The sequence below is a fragment of the Dromiciops gliroides genome, chromosome 2 (genome assembly GCF_019393635.1).
Source record: "Dromiciops gliroides isolate mDroGli1 chromosome 2, mDroGli1.pri, whole genome shotgun sequence".
NCBI lineage: Eukaryota > Metazoa > Chordata > Mammalia > Microbiotheria > Microbiotheriidae > Dromiciops > Dromiciops gliroides.
The window spans coordinates 394,298,501-394,313,484 of NC_057862.1; the positions used below are offsets into that span (position 1 = coordinate 394,298,501).

The window sequence follows — 14,984 nt, forward strand, 5'->3', positions numbered from 1 at the left end:
AGTACTTAAGAAAGCATGGTTCTCAGAAGCAAACAATTTTGAACTTTGACCACCTTCTGGCCCAGTCAATCAATCAGTTTGAAGAACCTCCTATTTCTGGGAGGGGACAGGAAGGAGGAAGCTGAGCCTGCGCAGGGAGCTCGCTCTTTTTTTGGTTCCTGACGTGGTTGCGGCAGAGGACTTCACAGAGGAGTTGAGGAAAGATAGGATTGCCAGGTTGTAGGAATTCTGTTCTCAATATTTCTCTTTCTTTTACTATCTTTCAATAAACCCTTAAAAACCCTAAACTCGTTTATCAGTGATTTTAGTCAGTTTCCCCAAAAAACTGGGGGGACAGATTAGAACCCACATTTAGAAATTTAAATTACACAATGCATAAAACAAAATTTACAAGATTGCAAAGGAAACTAATTATACTGAAATATAGTTATCAGAATATATACACATTTATTTTTATAATTTATATTATTCTATATTTTTATAATAATATTATTTTAAAAAGAAATTCTAGAACCTCAGGTTATGACACCTTGGTGAAAATGACAATTTCTCAAAGCCTAGAAAAAGGGAAGGGAAACTATCTTGTTGTAGAACCTAGCTTCTTAAACTGTGGATCAAGACCCCAAATGGGGTGTGTAACTGAATGTGGAGGGGGGTCACAAAAATTTGGCAACAGTAAAAGGTTATATATATCTATTTTTGTTTTTGTATATCTATTTTATATGCCAACACACCCAGGGTCGCATAAACATTTCTCTGGTGAAAAGGGGTGTTGAGTGAGAAAAGTTTAAGAAGCCCTGTTATAGAAAGAGGCCTGGAGAGCCCTTGATGTTAGAGGTAGAATTTGAAAACAGGTCTTCCTGACTCCAAGTCGTGTTTCCTAAGTAGATGTGCTTCATTCCCATCCATGCTGTCATTGCCCTATTGCCCTGGGGAAAGAAGGAAGGGCTGCCTTCTACCTCACTGACCTCTCTCCAGATACCATCTGTTCCTTTGTCTTCCATGATCCTTCTGCCTACCCCTTTTTTTCTTTCTTTCTTTCTTTTTTTTTTTTTGCAGGGCAGTGGGGGTTAAGTGACTTGCCCAGGGTCACACAGCTAGTAAGTGTCAAGTGTCTGAGGCCGGATTTGAGCTCAGGTACTCCTGAATCCAGGGCCAGTGCTTTATCCACTGTGCCACCTAGCTGCCCCCGTACCCCTTTATTTTCTTTGCTTAATCCTTAACATCCTTCTATCCCTTAAACATTGGTGTCATTCAAGAGCCCTCTTTTTTGACCTCTTCTTATTTCCTTTGGTGATTTCATTCATTCCCATGGTTTCAATGATTCACAGATTTTTCTATCTTCATGCCCCAACTCCTCCCACCTTTAGAATTCTGGTTTGGTATTTCCAGGAGTGTAAAAAGGAGATTGTCACAGTGTCACCTCAAAGTTAATTTGTCCACAGCTAAATGTCCTATCTCCCCCCCCCCCCCCGAAGCAAAACAGAAACAAAAACTACTGTTTTCTCTTGATGGCACCAATATGGTTCCAACAATCTGTGATTGCTACTGCATTTTTCCCCTCCACATTGTCAGGGTTAGGGGTGCAGCACCCCCATGATCTAGAGAATCTGTGGAAAATTTTTTGGCCTTCTCAGAGAAATCTGAATATTTTCTTTCTCTTTTATGGGGTGTTTACAGTACCTTGTAAAATTTAGGTTGATACTATATAATATTATATACATATATACTACATATATGCATATATATATGTGTGTGTATATGTATGTGTGAGTGTATACACACACATATATGCACACATATATGCACACATATATAAAATGCATTTTTGCGTTTCTAAACTTTTTCTGAGTTATCTGTGGCTTCTGTAAAACTCTTTTAAAATTCCATTTAATTTCTTATGCTGACCCACGATATGTTGAAAGTGTCATGGAGAAAGTCCTGATGTGGAAGGGATAACTGTACTTCTCTCTATTCTTAACCCACATTCCTAATCACATTTTAAATACCTATTGAGATTTTTTGAACTGTCTCCTGTATTTGTCCCTTCTCTACAACCAGCCTTATTCAGGCATTTGTCTCTTTTCATCTGGACTATTGTGATGATCTCCTAAGTCATCTCTGTTGCTACCAGGTTCTCCTTTCTGTCTCAGACCTCTTGTACCCTGATGCCTGAGGAGCCTTAATCTATAGCCATCGCTGTGCCCCCAAATCTTCAGTGGCTCCTTGCTGCCCCCCTGAGTAAATTATAAACTCCTGATCCTGGTCTTCAAGCCTTCCATAATACTTTCAACCTTCTCTGAGACTATTCCAGTTGAACTCATCTATTTTCCCATCTTCATGACCTTGGTTCATGTTGGTCTGTATACCTAATATGGATTCTTCTCCATCACAATGAGATAATGTAGAGTAGAAAGAACATTGATTCTGGAGTGAGAAAACTTGGGTTCAATGCACTCTTCTGGTGTTTACTTTTCTGTGTGACGTTGGGTGAATCACTTAATATTTCCAGTTCTGTCCTCTTTAAAATGGGGGGAGGGGATGTGACCTAGGTGGCTTCCAAGGATACTTCTTGTTCTAGGCCTTTGGTTCTCTGATCTATATGTTGAAGATCTTTTCTTTTTTTTGAAGCCCAGCTGGTGGTCTGCCTTTCCCAAGAGAAATGATCATTCCCTTCCAATTTTATGTGGTACTTTATCTAGATCTCCCTTTTGCATGTCTGGCACTCTCCCTTGTATCATAGTTATTTGCATACAGGTCTTTCTCCCCTCATCCTTCTCTCCCCCCATAAGAATGTCATCTCCTTCAGAGCAGGGTCCATATCATATCTGTATCCCTAGAACCTAGCACATTGTAGGAGATTTTTTTTAAAAAAATGCTAGTTGATTGAATTGAGCTGAACCTCAAAGGATGAGTAGGATTTTATATGTTTAGACTGATCAGGGCCAGGCACAATGTGGGTTTGAAAGTCAGATAGTCTAGAGTAGAGGAGAGAATATTTTTTTTTCTTTTTCTTTAAATTAAAAGACAAATGTCATCCCAACAGACCTCCATCACCCTGTAGATTGCTTTGGATATTAAAAATACAGAAACAATGCAAAAAGTTATTGCATTTTCCCTGTAATGAATATGTACAACAGTGAACAAAATAATTTTGCAACCTCTCAGATTTACCTAAATTTTAAAAAATGAAAGAACTAGCATAATTGATGTTTTTTTTGGTCTTTTTTTTTCCATTTTGCATCTGCACATTGTGAATGAAGAATTTCATATTTAGTTCCAGATTCAGTTGGTCTTTCCAAAGAGCCTTTGTCATCTATGATCTCAAGCCTGTTTGGATTCAAGTCATGTGTGAAAAATGTTGATTCCCAATAGGACTCTAACATTGCACGAGACTCACTTTAAACAGGGAAGGAGTTTTGCTGAAATTTGTGTAATGGCCTTATAACCACTGTTGTGATAGGGAAGGGGGGGGTGGAGACCAAACCTGTTGTTACCCAAAATCTCAAAAAAATTAGAGTGATTTTTATTCTGCTGAAATCTTGTCTTTATATTGTTATCCATGGCTACATCCTAGTTTGTTTTTGTTTAGATGAATAGACAAAAAAGACCACACCAAGTGTCACAAAAGGTTGTATGTTCTTTGAAGACCACAGGGTCCCATCATCTCTGATCTCCATGATTTTGCTTGCTTGGGAAAGAGAGGCAAACTACATCAAGGTTAGGGCTAGTCAGAAAATTCCCAGGAAAGTCCCAATAAGTGGGAGATTTGGGAATGTGTAGCATTAGCCTCTACCAATTTCATCCTCTGTCCTTGACCAATTTTATTGTGGGTATCATCAGCAAATACCAGGGCAAACATTTTCTCCCATTCCTGAGCAGTGAGCTAGGGATATTTTAGGCACTTCTGGAATCTTCCCTTGCTTCCCCCCCACCCCCAAGCTGTTAGGACTCACTAGATAGTGCTTTCAGTACTACAGCTGTCATTCAATTATCTCCATATAGATCATGTTATTTGATCAATTATCTGAGCTGAATTTTTTCTAAAATCCAAACATAGTTTCTCCAGTCCCTGGAGCTATACTCTGTGGTTAGTTTCCTTTTGACATAGATCTAATTTTCATGAGGACGTGCTACAATCTTGAGCAGTCTTCTAGTCACAGGGACCCATGAAGCTGTTTTTCCCCCATTGTGTGTGCATGACAAATCATTAATTTGTGATGGATTGCTTGGAATTGTGGGTGCCCCGCCATTCTTCCTGTAGCTGAACAGCTGGATGAGAAATGAACATATCAGTGCTTGTGAAGGATTGGAGATCTAGCCAAAGCAATTACATTGGTGCAGCCCTTCCCCCTACCTCCAGACTTTCCCGGGCAATGAAGGGAGGAAATTTTTACCAGAAATTTCTCAAGTGGCTTTAAAAAAAATGAGAGAGAGGAAAAAAAAATTATGCCTTTTTGTAATTGAATTAAATCTTTATCTCTTCATCTCTTTGCAGCAAGCTTCCAATACACATTGGTCCCCCAAGTGCTTCCATTCCAGCTAGGCAAGAGAAATATTCAATAATGAAATTTTGCCTCATGAATTTTTTTAAAGAAATAAAATTGTGATTTTATTTTATTTTTTTTTGGGGTGATGGTGGTTGCTATTCCTTTAAGATTTCCGAAGCATCCCAGTGCACTAAATGTGACCTCCATAACTTTTAAATTAAGAATTTATGCTGGCTTGAAATTTATGAAATATTTCAGCATGAAAGAAAGCCTTTTTCCCTCAGGAAAATTGAGCAATAAATCACAGTGCTGTGGATTTACTGCCCTACAGCCAGCCAGAGATAGGATTTTTTTTTTTCTTCATTCTGAAAAAAAAAATGTAATCATATAAGACAGCTTAGTTGCCATCCTCCCACTCCCTAGAATTTTTAATTTCAGCTGTTTCTGCTTGGATTTATTTCCAATATTCCTGCTCGGCTTTTCAATTTCCTCAGTTATTAAATTTTAATTCAGTGCATTAGCATTTAAATTAAAAAAGGGTTTATTTTATCGAAATCGTTGGCTGGCCCCCATCCTGTAGCACACGAATTGCCTGTTCCTGCCATTTGCTCAAAATGTGAAATGCAGCTAATGTCTTATAACTTACATTTGCACAAATTCAGAAATAAAATTTCTGGGTTTGGAATAATATTGTCTTTCCAAGAAAACCCGTAATAAGAGGATGGAAAAGAGCAACTGAGGGGCAGATTTGGGACTGAGAAGAAGGGATGATAGCATCTCTCAATGAACCAAATTCTAAGAAGATTGTTTTTGGGTATGATTGTAGCTGAAGGAATGGGGCTGGGTTCCCTCTAGGTGGGATGGGCTTGATGACCTTCCTTACTCAGGATGTAGTAGGTCGAGTGAAGGTTAAGTCTTGTGTACCCCTACTACCTTGATCGACACCTTCTCTTCAGTTGGCCATTCGTAGATCTGAGCCAGAGTAGTTGGTCAGCACTTGATGGGTTCATGGAGCAGTTGTCTGTGACTTTCCTTTGGCAAATCCTTGGCTCTTTGTCATTTACTATGGACTCATCAGTAGAAGGGATTGGTAATATCCATTCTACTTTGAGAGCAGGACTAAAAGCACTCTCTACTCTTGATTTCAGAGGTGGCAATTTCCAACCTTTCTGTGGTTGTCATTCTCATGCTGTTGGCTTGATTTCATCTGCCAGTATGGGGTTTTAAAGTCAAAGCTAATTAAAATTAATATCATTTTGTGAATTTTTGCACAATTCCCCAGACAGTCAGCAGTATCTCGGAAGGTAGGTGGGGTTTGTTCGCAAAACCAGGGCTGGAAATTGCTGGGCGGAAGGTTTATTGAAGTCAGGGGCTTCCCCCAGATAGATTCCACATGCCATTCTTGGGCACAGATAAAGCATATACTGTTTCTTGATCTCCTTTTAACCTGGGGTCCCCAGCTCCAAAGCTTAGATATTACTCCCAACAGTCATCTCTGGTACCTTGCTGAGAACACACCTGCCTTAACAAATGACTAGCAGTAATGACAGACTGAATCGGATTTTATTTTCTGATTCAGTAGCCAGTAGGGTTACTTGCAAACCTTCAACTGGAAATTTCTCATTTTAAATTCCTCAAAGGCCACCGTCTTACTCCCTATCCTCAGAAAAAAGTACATTGTGCATAGGAGGTATGCAGATGATATATTGTGAGGAAAAGAATCCCTGCTCTTCAGGTAACTAACTTTGTGACCTATTGCAAGTCTTGGGGCCCCTCTGTTGTTAATTGTGGATGATACTTCTTGTCTTGGTTTTCGTGAGCATCAGATGAGGTTATAGATATGAAAGTGCTTTGCAAGTTAAAAATGCCATGCCAATATAAATAATAATATCATCTTAATAATTAAAATATAGTGCTAGTATCTCCATTTTATTAATGAAGAGATGAATATTCAGCAAGGTCAAGGGTAAGAGGTATAAAAGACAGACTGCTATAACCTCTAGCAAGGCATCCCTAAGAGAGGAGGGAAGGGCCCAGAAGGTGTGTAAAAACTGTCTTTGACTTGGAGGCACAGAATCATCATGGAAGAACCTTTTGTCTTTGTGTTTGAGATTTCAGGCAGCACAAAGCATAATCAGGGATGCACAGAACACAAAAGAACACAAACAGACCCAGGGAAAGCCACTTACAGACCCCAGCAGCCAGCCTGTACCATTGTGAAGAATCCTCACCTGGCATGCATATATATTCTTATATAGGCACTTTCTTTTTCTTTTTTTTCTTTTCCTGCTCCTTAGATAATTAGCTGTGCAGCTACACTTAGTGGAATAATTGCAGTGTAGACCACTATCCAAGAAGTCTTGTATCTTTTTGCTTCAGAGCACAAGAGTGAGAGTCTGGTGCCTTCATCAGAATTATTGTAAGAAACAGCTGTCTTCCTGTCCCCACAGCTCAACTGTCCCACCTTCCTAATTGTAGTAGCACAGACACACTTAAAAGTGAACTTTTTTTGGGGGGGCAAGGAGCAATGGGGATTAAGTGATTTGCCCAGGGTCACACAGCTAGTAAGTGTCAAGTGTCTGAGGTCAGATTTGAACTCAGGTCCTCCTGAATCCAGGGCCACTGCTTTATCCACTACACCACCTAGCTTCCCCCTGAACCTGTTTTTCTAAATTGGCCTTTTTGGAAATAGTGGTTTTTCCTAGGACCTTCTTCTTCTGTAAATCTCAGAAAGGGCTTTCTATCCTTAATATTACTGCTGAATGTTTCATTACTTAATGAAAGATACAGGGACTATACTATTTTCATTCCAATCTCCCATTTCATTGCATTCATGGTGACTAGAAATGAATTGCCAAAGTCAGCAAATGAGTCATATGCCAAGTGGGGAATGAGAACCCAGGAGTCCTGCCTTCTCCCATGTCCATCACCTGCTATTACCTCATCTATGCAACTTTCATTTGTCAGCGTTCCAACAAGATATTAAAAAATACCTTCCACTATCCTTGCGCTTCTTGCCTGTACTCACGATGGAAGGATAGAATATTTTAATGTAATAGGATTTTTCTCCAGTTGGCAGGAATAAATCTGCTGTTCCTGTTTTATTGGAAATCCCAGCTGAAAATAAAAATGGTGCAATTCAATCTCAGATTTAGCTGGTTACTTACTTTAAACCAAGTCCCTTGGGCACTGCAGTTGTCGGTGTTTGGGGTTTGCAGAAACGATGGGCACCAAGACAGGATTTAAAGGAACAGAGCTAAGAGAGCAGAGGTAGAATGGGAGCAGGGCACTTCTACCTCAGTAGTAGAATTAGGTTCAGCAGGAGCGGAGATATCAGCTTCTTCCATGCATTGGGAGATGATGCCCTCGGTGCCAACTCTTCCTTCTTCAGAAGGAAGTTAGATGCTGAAATTAGAGATAAGGGACATCTTTACTCCATCCCTAGGCCACTCCAGAGTATTGGCTTGTGCCTGGACATGCTGTGTTTGGCTGGGTTGTATATTCCTGCTGGCAAGGGTGAATCTGGGCATGTTTTTGGCATCCCTTGATATGGGTGTGTTCTGTTTTGTTTTCTGTTTTTAGGCTGAAGGGGCCAGTGCTACCGGAAGGAGGAACGCGGCTGGCAGGTATGCCCTTTCTGAATTCAATTTAGCAGGCATTTATTTATTTTTAAAATATTTTATTTTTCCCAATTACAAATAAAATCAATTTTTGACATTTGTTTCAAAAAATTTTTGAGTTCTAAATTCTCTCCGTCTCTCCTCTTCCCCCTCCCTGAGATGGCACACAATTTGATACAGGTTATACGTGTTTGGTCATGCAAAATGTATTTCTATATTAGTCATGTTGTGAAAGAAAACATAGACCAAAAAGAATCCAAGAAAAAATAAAGAAAGTAAAAATTAGTGTGCTTCGATTTGTATTCAGATTCCATCAGTTCTTCCTCTGGAGGTGGACAGAATTTTTCATCAGAAGTCCTTTAGAATTGTCTCGGATCATTGTATTGCTAAGAATAGCTAAGTCATTCACAGTCGATCATTGTACAATAATGCTGTTACTGTGTACGATGTTCTGGTTCTGTTCGCTTCACTTTGTATCAGTTCATGTAAGTCTTTCCAGGTTTTTCTGAGAGCATCTTGCTTACTATTTCTTATAGCACAGTAATATTCCATCACAATCTTATACCACAACTTGTTCAGCTATTTTCCAGTTCATGAGCATCCTCTCGGTTTCCAATTCTTTGCCACCACAGAGAAAACTGCTGGAAATATTTTTGTATTATATGGGTCCTTTTCCTTCCTTTTCTTAAAAAAAATCTCTTTGGCATACAGACCAAGTAGTATTTCAGCAGGCATTTATCACGCACCTACCATGTACAAAGCACCAGGCTAGGCCTAATGAATCCAAAGACCAAGGGAAAAAACAGTCTCTACACTCAAGTATTTTACATTCTACTGAGATTAGGGGTGGAGTAGAGTGTGAATATGACCTGTGAACAGAAAAGGAAACACAAGGCAATTTGAGAGATGAGAGTACCAACTAACTAGGGGATCCAGAAAAGCTTTTTGTAGGAGGTGCCCGTTCTCTACACCTTCCCCTCCACTGCCCTGGCCTGATTAAAATGTGATATTCAGAAGGCCAAAGTCACAAATGAGATATAGACACAGCTATACAAAGAAAACTTCGGTTCCCAGGCAACATGCTCCCAGAGTCATAGTCATCTTTTTTTTACAGATATGGATGTATTGTTAGGGACTGGGAAGAATTGTCCTCCTAACCTTTGGTGGGCTTGTGTAAGAGTGGTACCTCTGCCTCAGTCATGGGGACTTCATTTGCTGAAGAGAAAGAGAAAGGAGAAACCACGTGAAAAGTGATGACGCTGCTTTTTTCTTTTCTTTCTCGTTCAGGAGTTTAACTTCAACTCAAGTCTAACCTATTTTTCAGCCTTCCATACCCCTTCCTTTAGAAAAGGAGCTCCCTTAGTCCCATTTTCTATTTCCCAGCTCTTTCAAAACAGAACAGAGGCTAGATAAGGGTTCTTTACCTGTTCTTTGTCATCCACCCCCTTTTGTAGTCTGGAGAAGTTTATCCTGAGAATGACATTTTTAAATGCATAAAATACATAGGATGACAAAGGAAACCGATTGTGTTGAAATACAATTATATAAAAAAAAATTTTTTAAAGTTCACAGACCACAGTTTAGTAAACTCCATTCTAAAATCTCATCCATGTCCCATGTGTGAGTTTGTAGAATAAAGAAGAGAAAAACTTCAGCCACACACTGTTGCAACTTCACTTTAATCTCCCCTTTATCAGGCTAAGAAAAGGGAACTAGCAGGAACCCAGCAGTCTAACCCAAAGTACCCCTGCGAAGAGATAAGGACCCCTTTGACCTAGGACATACCTCCACTTGGGGCCTGATCCAGACTCACCATTATTCTTTCTTCCACCCCTGTCTTCCCTCAGGCATCCTTTGCTATAGTCTCCCCCTCCAGAGAAGATCAAATTGGTGTTTGAAGTGTCCATCACTTTTTTTTCTTTTTTGGTTAATCTATGGGAAATTTGTCCACATCCTGGGAGAAGTGGGCAGGAGTCAAGGGGAGCTGAAGTGGGGATGGACTTTGGAAAGCTTTCTTCTCCCTCCGGGCTGGAGTTCTGTGGAGAGTGACCTGGTCAGTATCATTTGTGTCCTCATTGATGGAGCAGAGGAATTTAGCATGGTACAGGGAGAGGATGCAGTGTGCTTAGAGTCAGGATTTCTTGGTTAGGTTCTGTCTGGATTTTGATCAAGTCTGAACCTCAGTTTCCTTATCTCTAAAATGGAGATAATCTTACTTTGGCTACCTGTTTCATTGTGTGTTGGCAATTGAGGTAATTGGTCACTGTGCTGCAGAAATATAGGTGATTATGCTGAGAGAATGGGGTAGGATTGGAGTGGTAGTGTGGAAGGAGTCTGCTTCTTTGGGAAATTTGGGGTGTGCCTTCAGGGGATGGTGAGGATCAAAGAGAGAAGTTATAGCATGAAGGTGCTGGAAGAGGATGAGAGAGATAGGAATGGGAGAAAATACACTCTGTGGCATAGGTAAACTCATCTTTTTCCATGACCAACATTTCTGATCCTCAGACTCTAGTTGGCCCATCTACCATTCTTTAAGGGTTCAGATTTCTGCATTCAAATCTCCTATTTTAATTCCTCAAGGTACACAGTAGCTTTGAGATGCTTGGTCAGTGGTGATCCCAAAAGTGACTCCAGGATCATGTGACCATGTACACCAAGGTGGCTGCACTGTTGGGCGATGTTTTCATGGGATTCTTGAGCATTTCTGAAGCAAGGATGAAAGAAATGACTACTGTGATGAATTAAGAAATGTAATGATTGGAATGATGCTACTTGCTGGAGACTTACTGTAGGAAAGCTCCGCCATGAGAAGAAGGTACCTGAGGGCAAGATGTGTGGCTTTTCTTTGGCGTCAGGAAGTGACATTTGCTTGTGGAAGGAAGAGGGGGCGAGGCTGGCATGCTCCTTCTTTTTTGCCAGGACTCTCATGGAGAGTGGAGCAGAACTGTAGCTCCCCGAGATAGACAGCTGAATCTAGGTCTCTTTCTCTTTCTCTTCACTAAATTCTTATTCTCCTTAACAAATGCTTAAAAGTCTAACTCTTGCTAAAGCTTATAATTTATTGGTGACCACTTATTAGATATTTTAGACAGACTAGCTAGAATTTTAGCCCCTTACAGAAGTATAAAGGGGTACCAAAAGGCATGATCCATTTAAAACATTTATTAAGCGCATACTCCATGTCAAGAATTATGTTAGGCACTGAGAATGCAAAGATGAAAAATGACATCCTTCTTGCCCTCAAAGAGCTTATAGTCTATTTTGCATGGATGTTGTGATGAAAAGTAATGTCACATCCTTCGAAATACCTAGTACGGTGTCATAGTGTAGAAACACCTGAGGGCACGCTAAGCAAATCTCATCATATTTAGCAAAATCAATCATTTATTTGTGACATTTTGGTGTGGGTGGGGAGGTAGAAAAACACAGCCTTTTGTTATTGACATCATCTTAGAAGTGGTAAATTATGACCTATGTGCTTGATACCTTGGTCACCGAATTTAATTAAGACCTATCAGACATCCGGAAATAGAAAGAACAAGATAGAACATTTATTGAACACTTATATTCCAGGCAGTGTGCTAAACAAGTAGAAGGTCCCTGGCCTCAAGGTGCTTATAGTCTAATGAGGGAAAACATAAAGGGGAGCTGGAAAGGGGAGATATGCATGCAGGGCAGCATGGTATGGAGATAGCTGGGAAGTGCCCTAAAGGCCTGGTTCCTGGCAAGATAAAGTAAAAGCTCACCTGTAAGAACTATGGGATCCAGGAGGGGAATCCAGGTACTGGTGGAGGGATGAGAAGTTGGGGAGGGGGGAAGGGACATGGAGGTGTGGGTCTGAATAGAGAAGACAGATTAGAGTATAACATGCAAAATGTTAAGAGTGGGAGGGACCTTAGAATGTAGAATGTTCCCGTTCCTGTCATGTTATGGTGTCAAGAAACTTAGGCCCAGAAGAAGGGGAGAAAGAGACCTGGGCTCTGGTCCTGGTCCTGTCACTCACTGGCTACATGACAAACTCCTTCACCTTTGTCCAACTTTTTTTCCTTTTGGCCTGGAGCGTGCTCTTGTTTGATCTTTCCCTGAAAGGCCTCTGGCCAGAGACCAAAACCAACAGCACAGGCTACTTAGGAATTAGAAGACAGAAGGGATTTGGTGTTTCTGATCCTAGGAAACAACTTAATGCGGTTTTATTTTACTCCCTTGTAACCGAAATGGGGTCAGTTTTATAAGTCTAGCATTATAGGCACTTTGGGTTAACACAGAACCAGTGTAAAAGCTACAAATTATGCAACTTACACATATGGCCAAACTTTGTTCATTGAGATATGTCGGGGGACCCCTGTCTGAATTAGCAACAGACCTGAGTTTGGGAAGGATAAAGAATTGGCATTTTCCTGGTTTTTAAGTATATGTAGTCATATGAACTGATCTGGCCAGCGTAGATTTGCCACGTGAATATTTTTTGCATTTTGAAAACAAAATAGGCCCAGCTTTTTATTGTGGGAGCCCTTCTTTCTTGTCTATTTTATATTTTCATTTTGTTTTCTCCTCTCTCCCAAAGAAGCAGACTCCTGTTCTAGCACCACTCTGACCCTACCCCATTCCTTCAAAATAACTGCCTATATTTCTGTAGTCCTGTTATCTCATGTGATCCTCAACACACAGTGAAACAGGTAGCCAAAGCAAGATTATCTCCAATTTAGAAATAAGGAAACTGAGGTTCAGACTTGAATATTCAGACTTGGTCCATTTTCATTACAGCTAGTATTGCCTCAGTTTCCCTATCTGTAAAAACAAAAATTACGATTCTTACTTTGTTTACCTCACAAGGTGACTGAGATGATCAAAGGAGAGAGAATGTGTTTGGAAATGCTTTGTAGACTAAAGCACTATACAAATGGAAGGCATCCTTATTATTACTTCCAAGCATAATTCCTGCCAGATCTCCTTTACTAAAGAGAGACAAGGGCCCTTTGTGTTTATCACATTGATTTATAACAAGCATTAAGCATTCTTGATGTGCCTATTATTGTGCTAGGTACTGTGAAGCAAACGAAAAATACAGGACATGATCTTCTTTATTTGTGGGCAGATTGGATATTGCCATAAAGTACCCCTGTGAGTTGGGGCAAGTGTCACAGTCTTCAGAGGCCTTGGCCCCGCCTCTATAAAATGAAGGGGTTAGACTAGTTGGCCCTTCTAAAGTCTATGCCAGCTCTCTTCAGAGGTCTTTTGTTTTAGAAGTGTGTGAGCAATCTGATAGCTTACGGACACTCTTGTCATCTTATTTTACGCTATTCATTTGCATGGTAAACCATCTCTCTCTCTCTCTCTCTCTCTCTCTCTCTCACACACACACACACACACACACACACACACACACACACACACACACACATACACACACACACACACACACACACAATACAGAGGGAAACTTCAGTCCAGCTGCTATCAGAGGTAACACAAATTAGGAATTAGTATGGTCCTAATTAATGAGTTTCTACTGTAAGTGATTTAGGCTTCTTGACTAAGACAGTAGATTTTCTTCAAGCCAGAAGGTGTCTCCTAGTTTGAGTTGCTTATTTGTAATCAAAGTATGCATTGAATACTCCACATTGCACATATGCCGTGTGTGTGTGTGTGTGTGTGTGTGTGTGTGTGTGTGTAACTTCCCAGTGAAATATGGTTAATGTGAAAAATGGCAGTCTTATTCACCATCTTTAAAAAATAAACAAAACAACCCCCCCTAAAGTCTACTCCTTAACAGGACTTCAGAAAGGTATCTTTTCATACCTTTGAAATGCTTATAATTCCCTACGTGTAATTATTTATTGGTGACCACAGTACAAATTTATGTTTGTTCTTTAAAGAGCTAACCTCCAAGCCTCTGAGTAATATTAAGATTAGCCGGCTGAAATGTGATTCTCTTCTGTACAATACACACACATTATGCTTGTATGCACACACAATTAAAGCAACACCAATTCTCAGGGATTCTGAGAAATCAGATGGAGATTTTAAAAATCAGTAATTCTGCCTGAAATGTCATCAGTACACCAAATTATAGAAACTTAAGGGTTGAAAGGCATGCTAGAAGTCATTCAGTCCAATCCCTACCTAAAGCAGGAGTCTCTTCTACAACATTCTTAGCAAATGGGCTAAATAGCCTGTGTCTGAAAGTATAGGAATTCTTTCCTTCTTTTCATTCAACTTATTAATAATTTGTTTTTCTACAGAGATTTTATGTATATCTACTTCAGGGGATTGTGCCCCAGTATAGTCATTCAGGAAGAAATGTATAGATGTAAGTTTGGAAATACAGTGAGTATGGTAGGATGTGTTGAAGCCACTGCTGATTTGACAGGCTAGTGAAATTTTGTTTGAGGTCTGAAGAATATTCCATCTGTAGACTTTTGCCTGTGTATATGTATTCCAAAAAACACTCCATACTACTTTAAGCTACATTCACATATATACCTATGTGTCTATCAGGGGTAGGTCCATAGCCAATGGAGAACTGTGGAAACTGCTAAGCTATATCATTTATGATCACACATACCACTTATATGGCTTTCTTCTTTTGCATGGTTTTACAGCCCTCTTTGTCCTGCTGCTCAGTCCCTCTCAGTTGGTCCCAGTTCTCCATAGGGAGTGGCTTAGATCTGGACTATGTATTAATGCCTCTATGGCTAGGGCTCAGAAAGACAATGCAGAAGAATCAGATGGGCTGATCAATGCTGAGGTTTGTTTATTTTGTGAATTTAAGGCAGGACTTCTCTTTGTTAAAAATATTTTTTATTTTTTTGTTAACTATTTCCCAATTTCTTTTTTTTTAAATTAACATTCATTTCATAAAAATTTGAGTTCC

The 14,984-nt window shown here is 39.9% G+C and overlaps 1 protein-coding gene across 3 annotated transcripts in view; it reads left to right on the forward strand.

The window, feature by feature from the left end:
- The window catches only part of ZNF618 (zinc finger protein 618), a 222,548-nt gene that overhangs the window by 120,534 nt on the left and 87,030 nt on the right, over positions 1 to 14,984 (forward strand). For all 3 annotated transcript variants that reach the window (XM_043981461.1, XM_043981462.1, XM_043981463.1), the window contains exon 2: positions 8,073 to 8,116. In XM_043981461.1, coding sequence (XP_043837396.1) covers positions 8,073 to 8,116 — 44 coding nt within the window. The remainder of the gene's footprint in view (positions 1 to 8,072; positions 8,117 to 14,984) is intronic.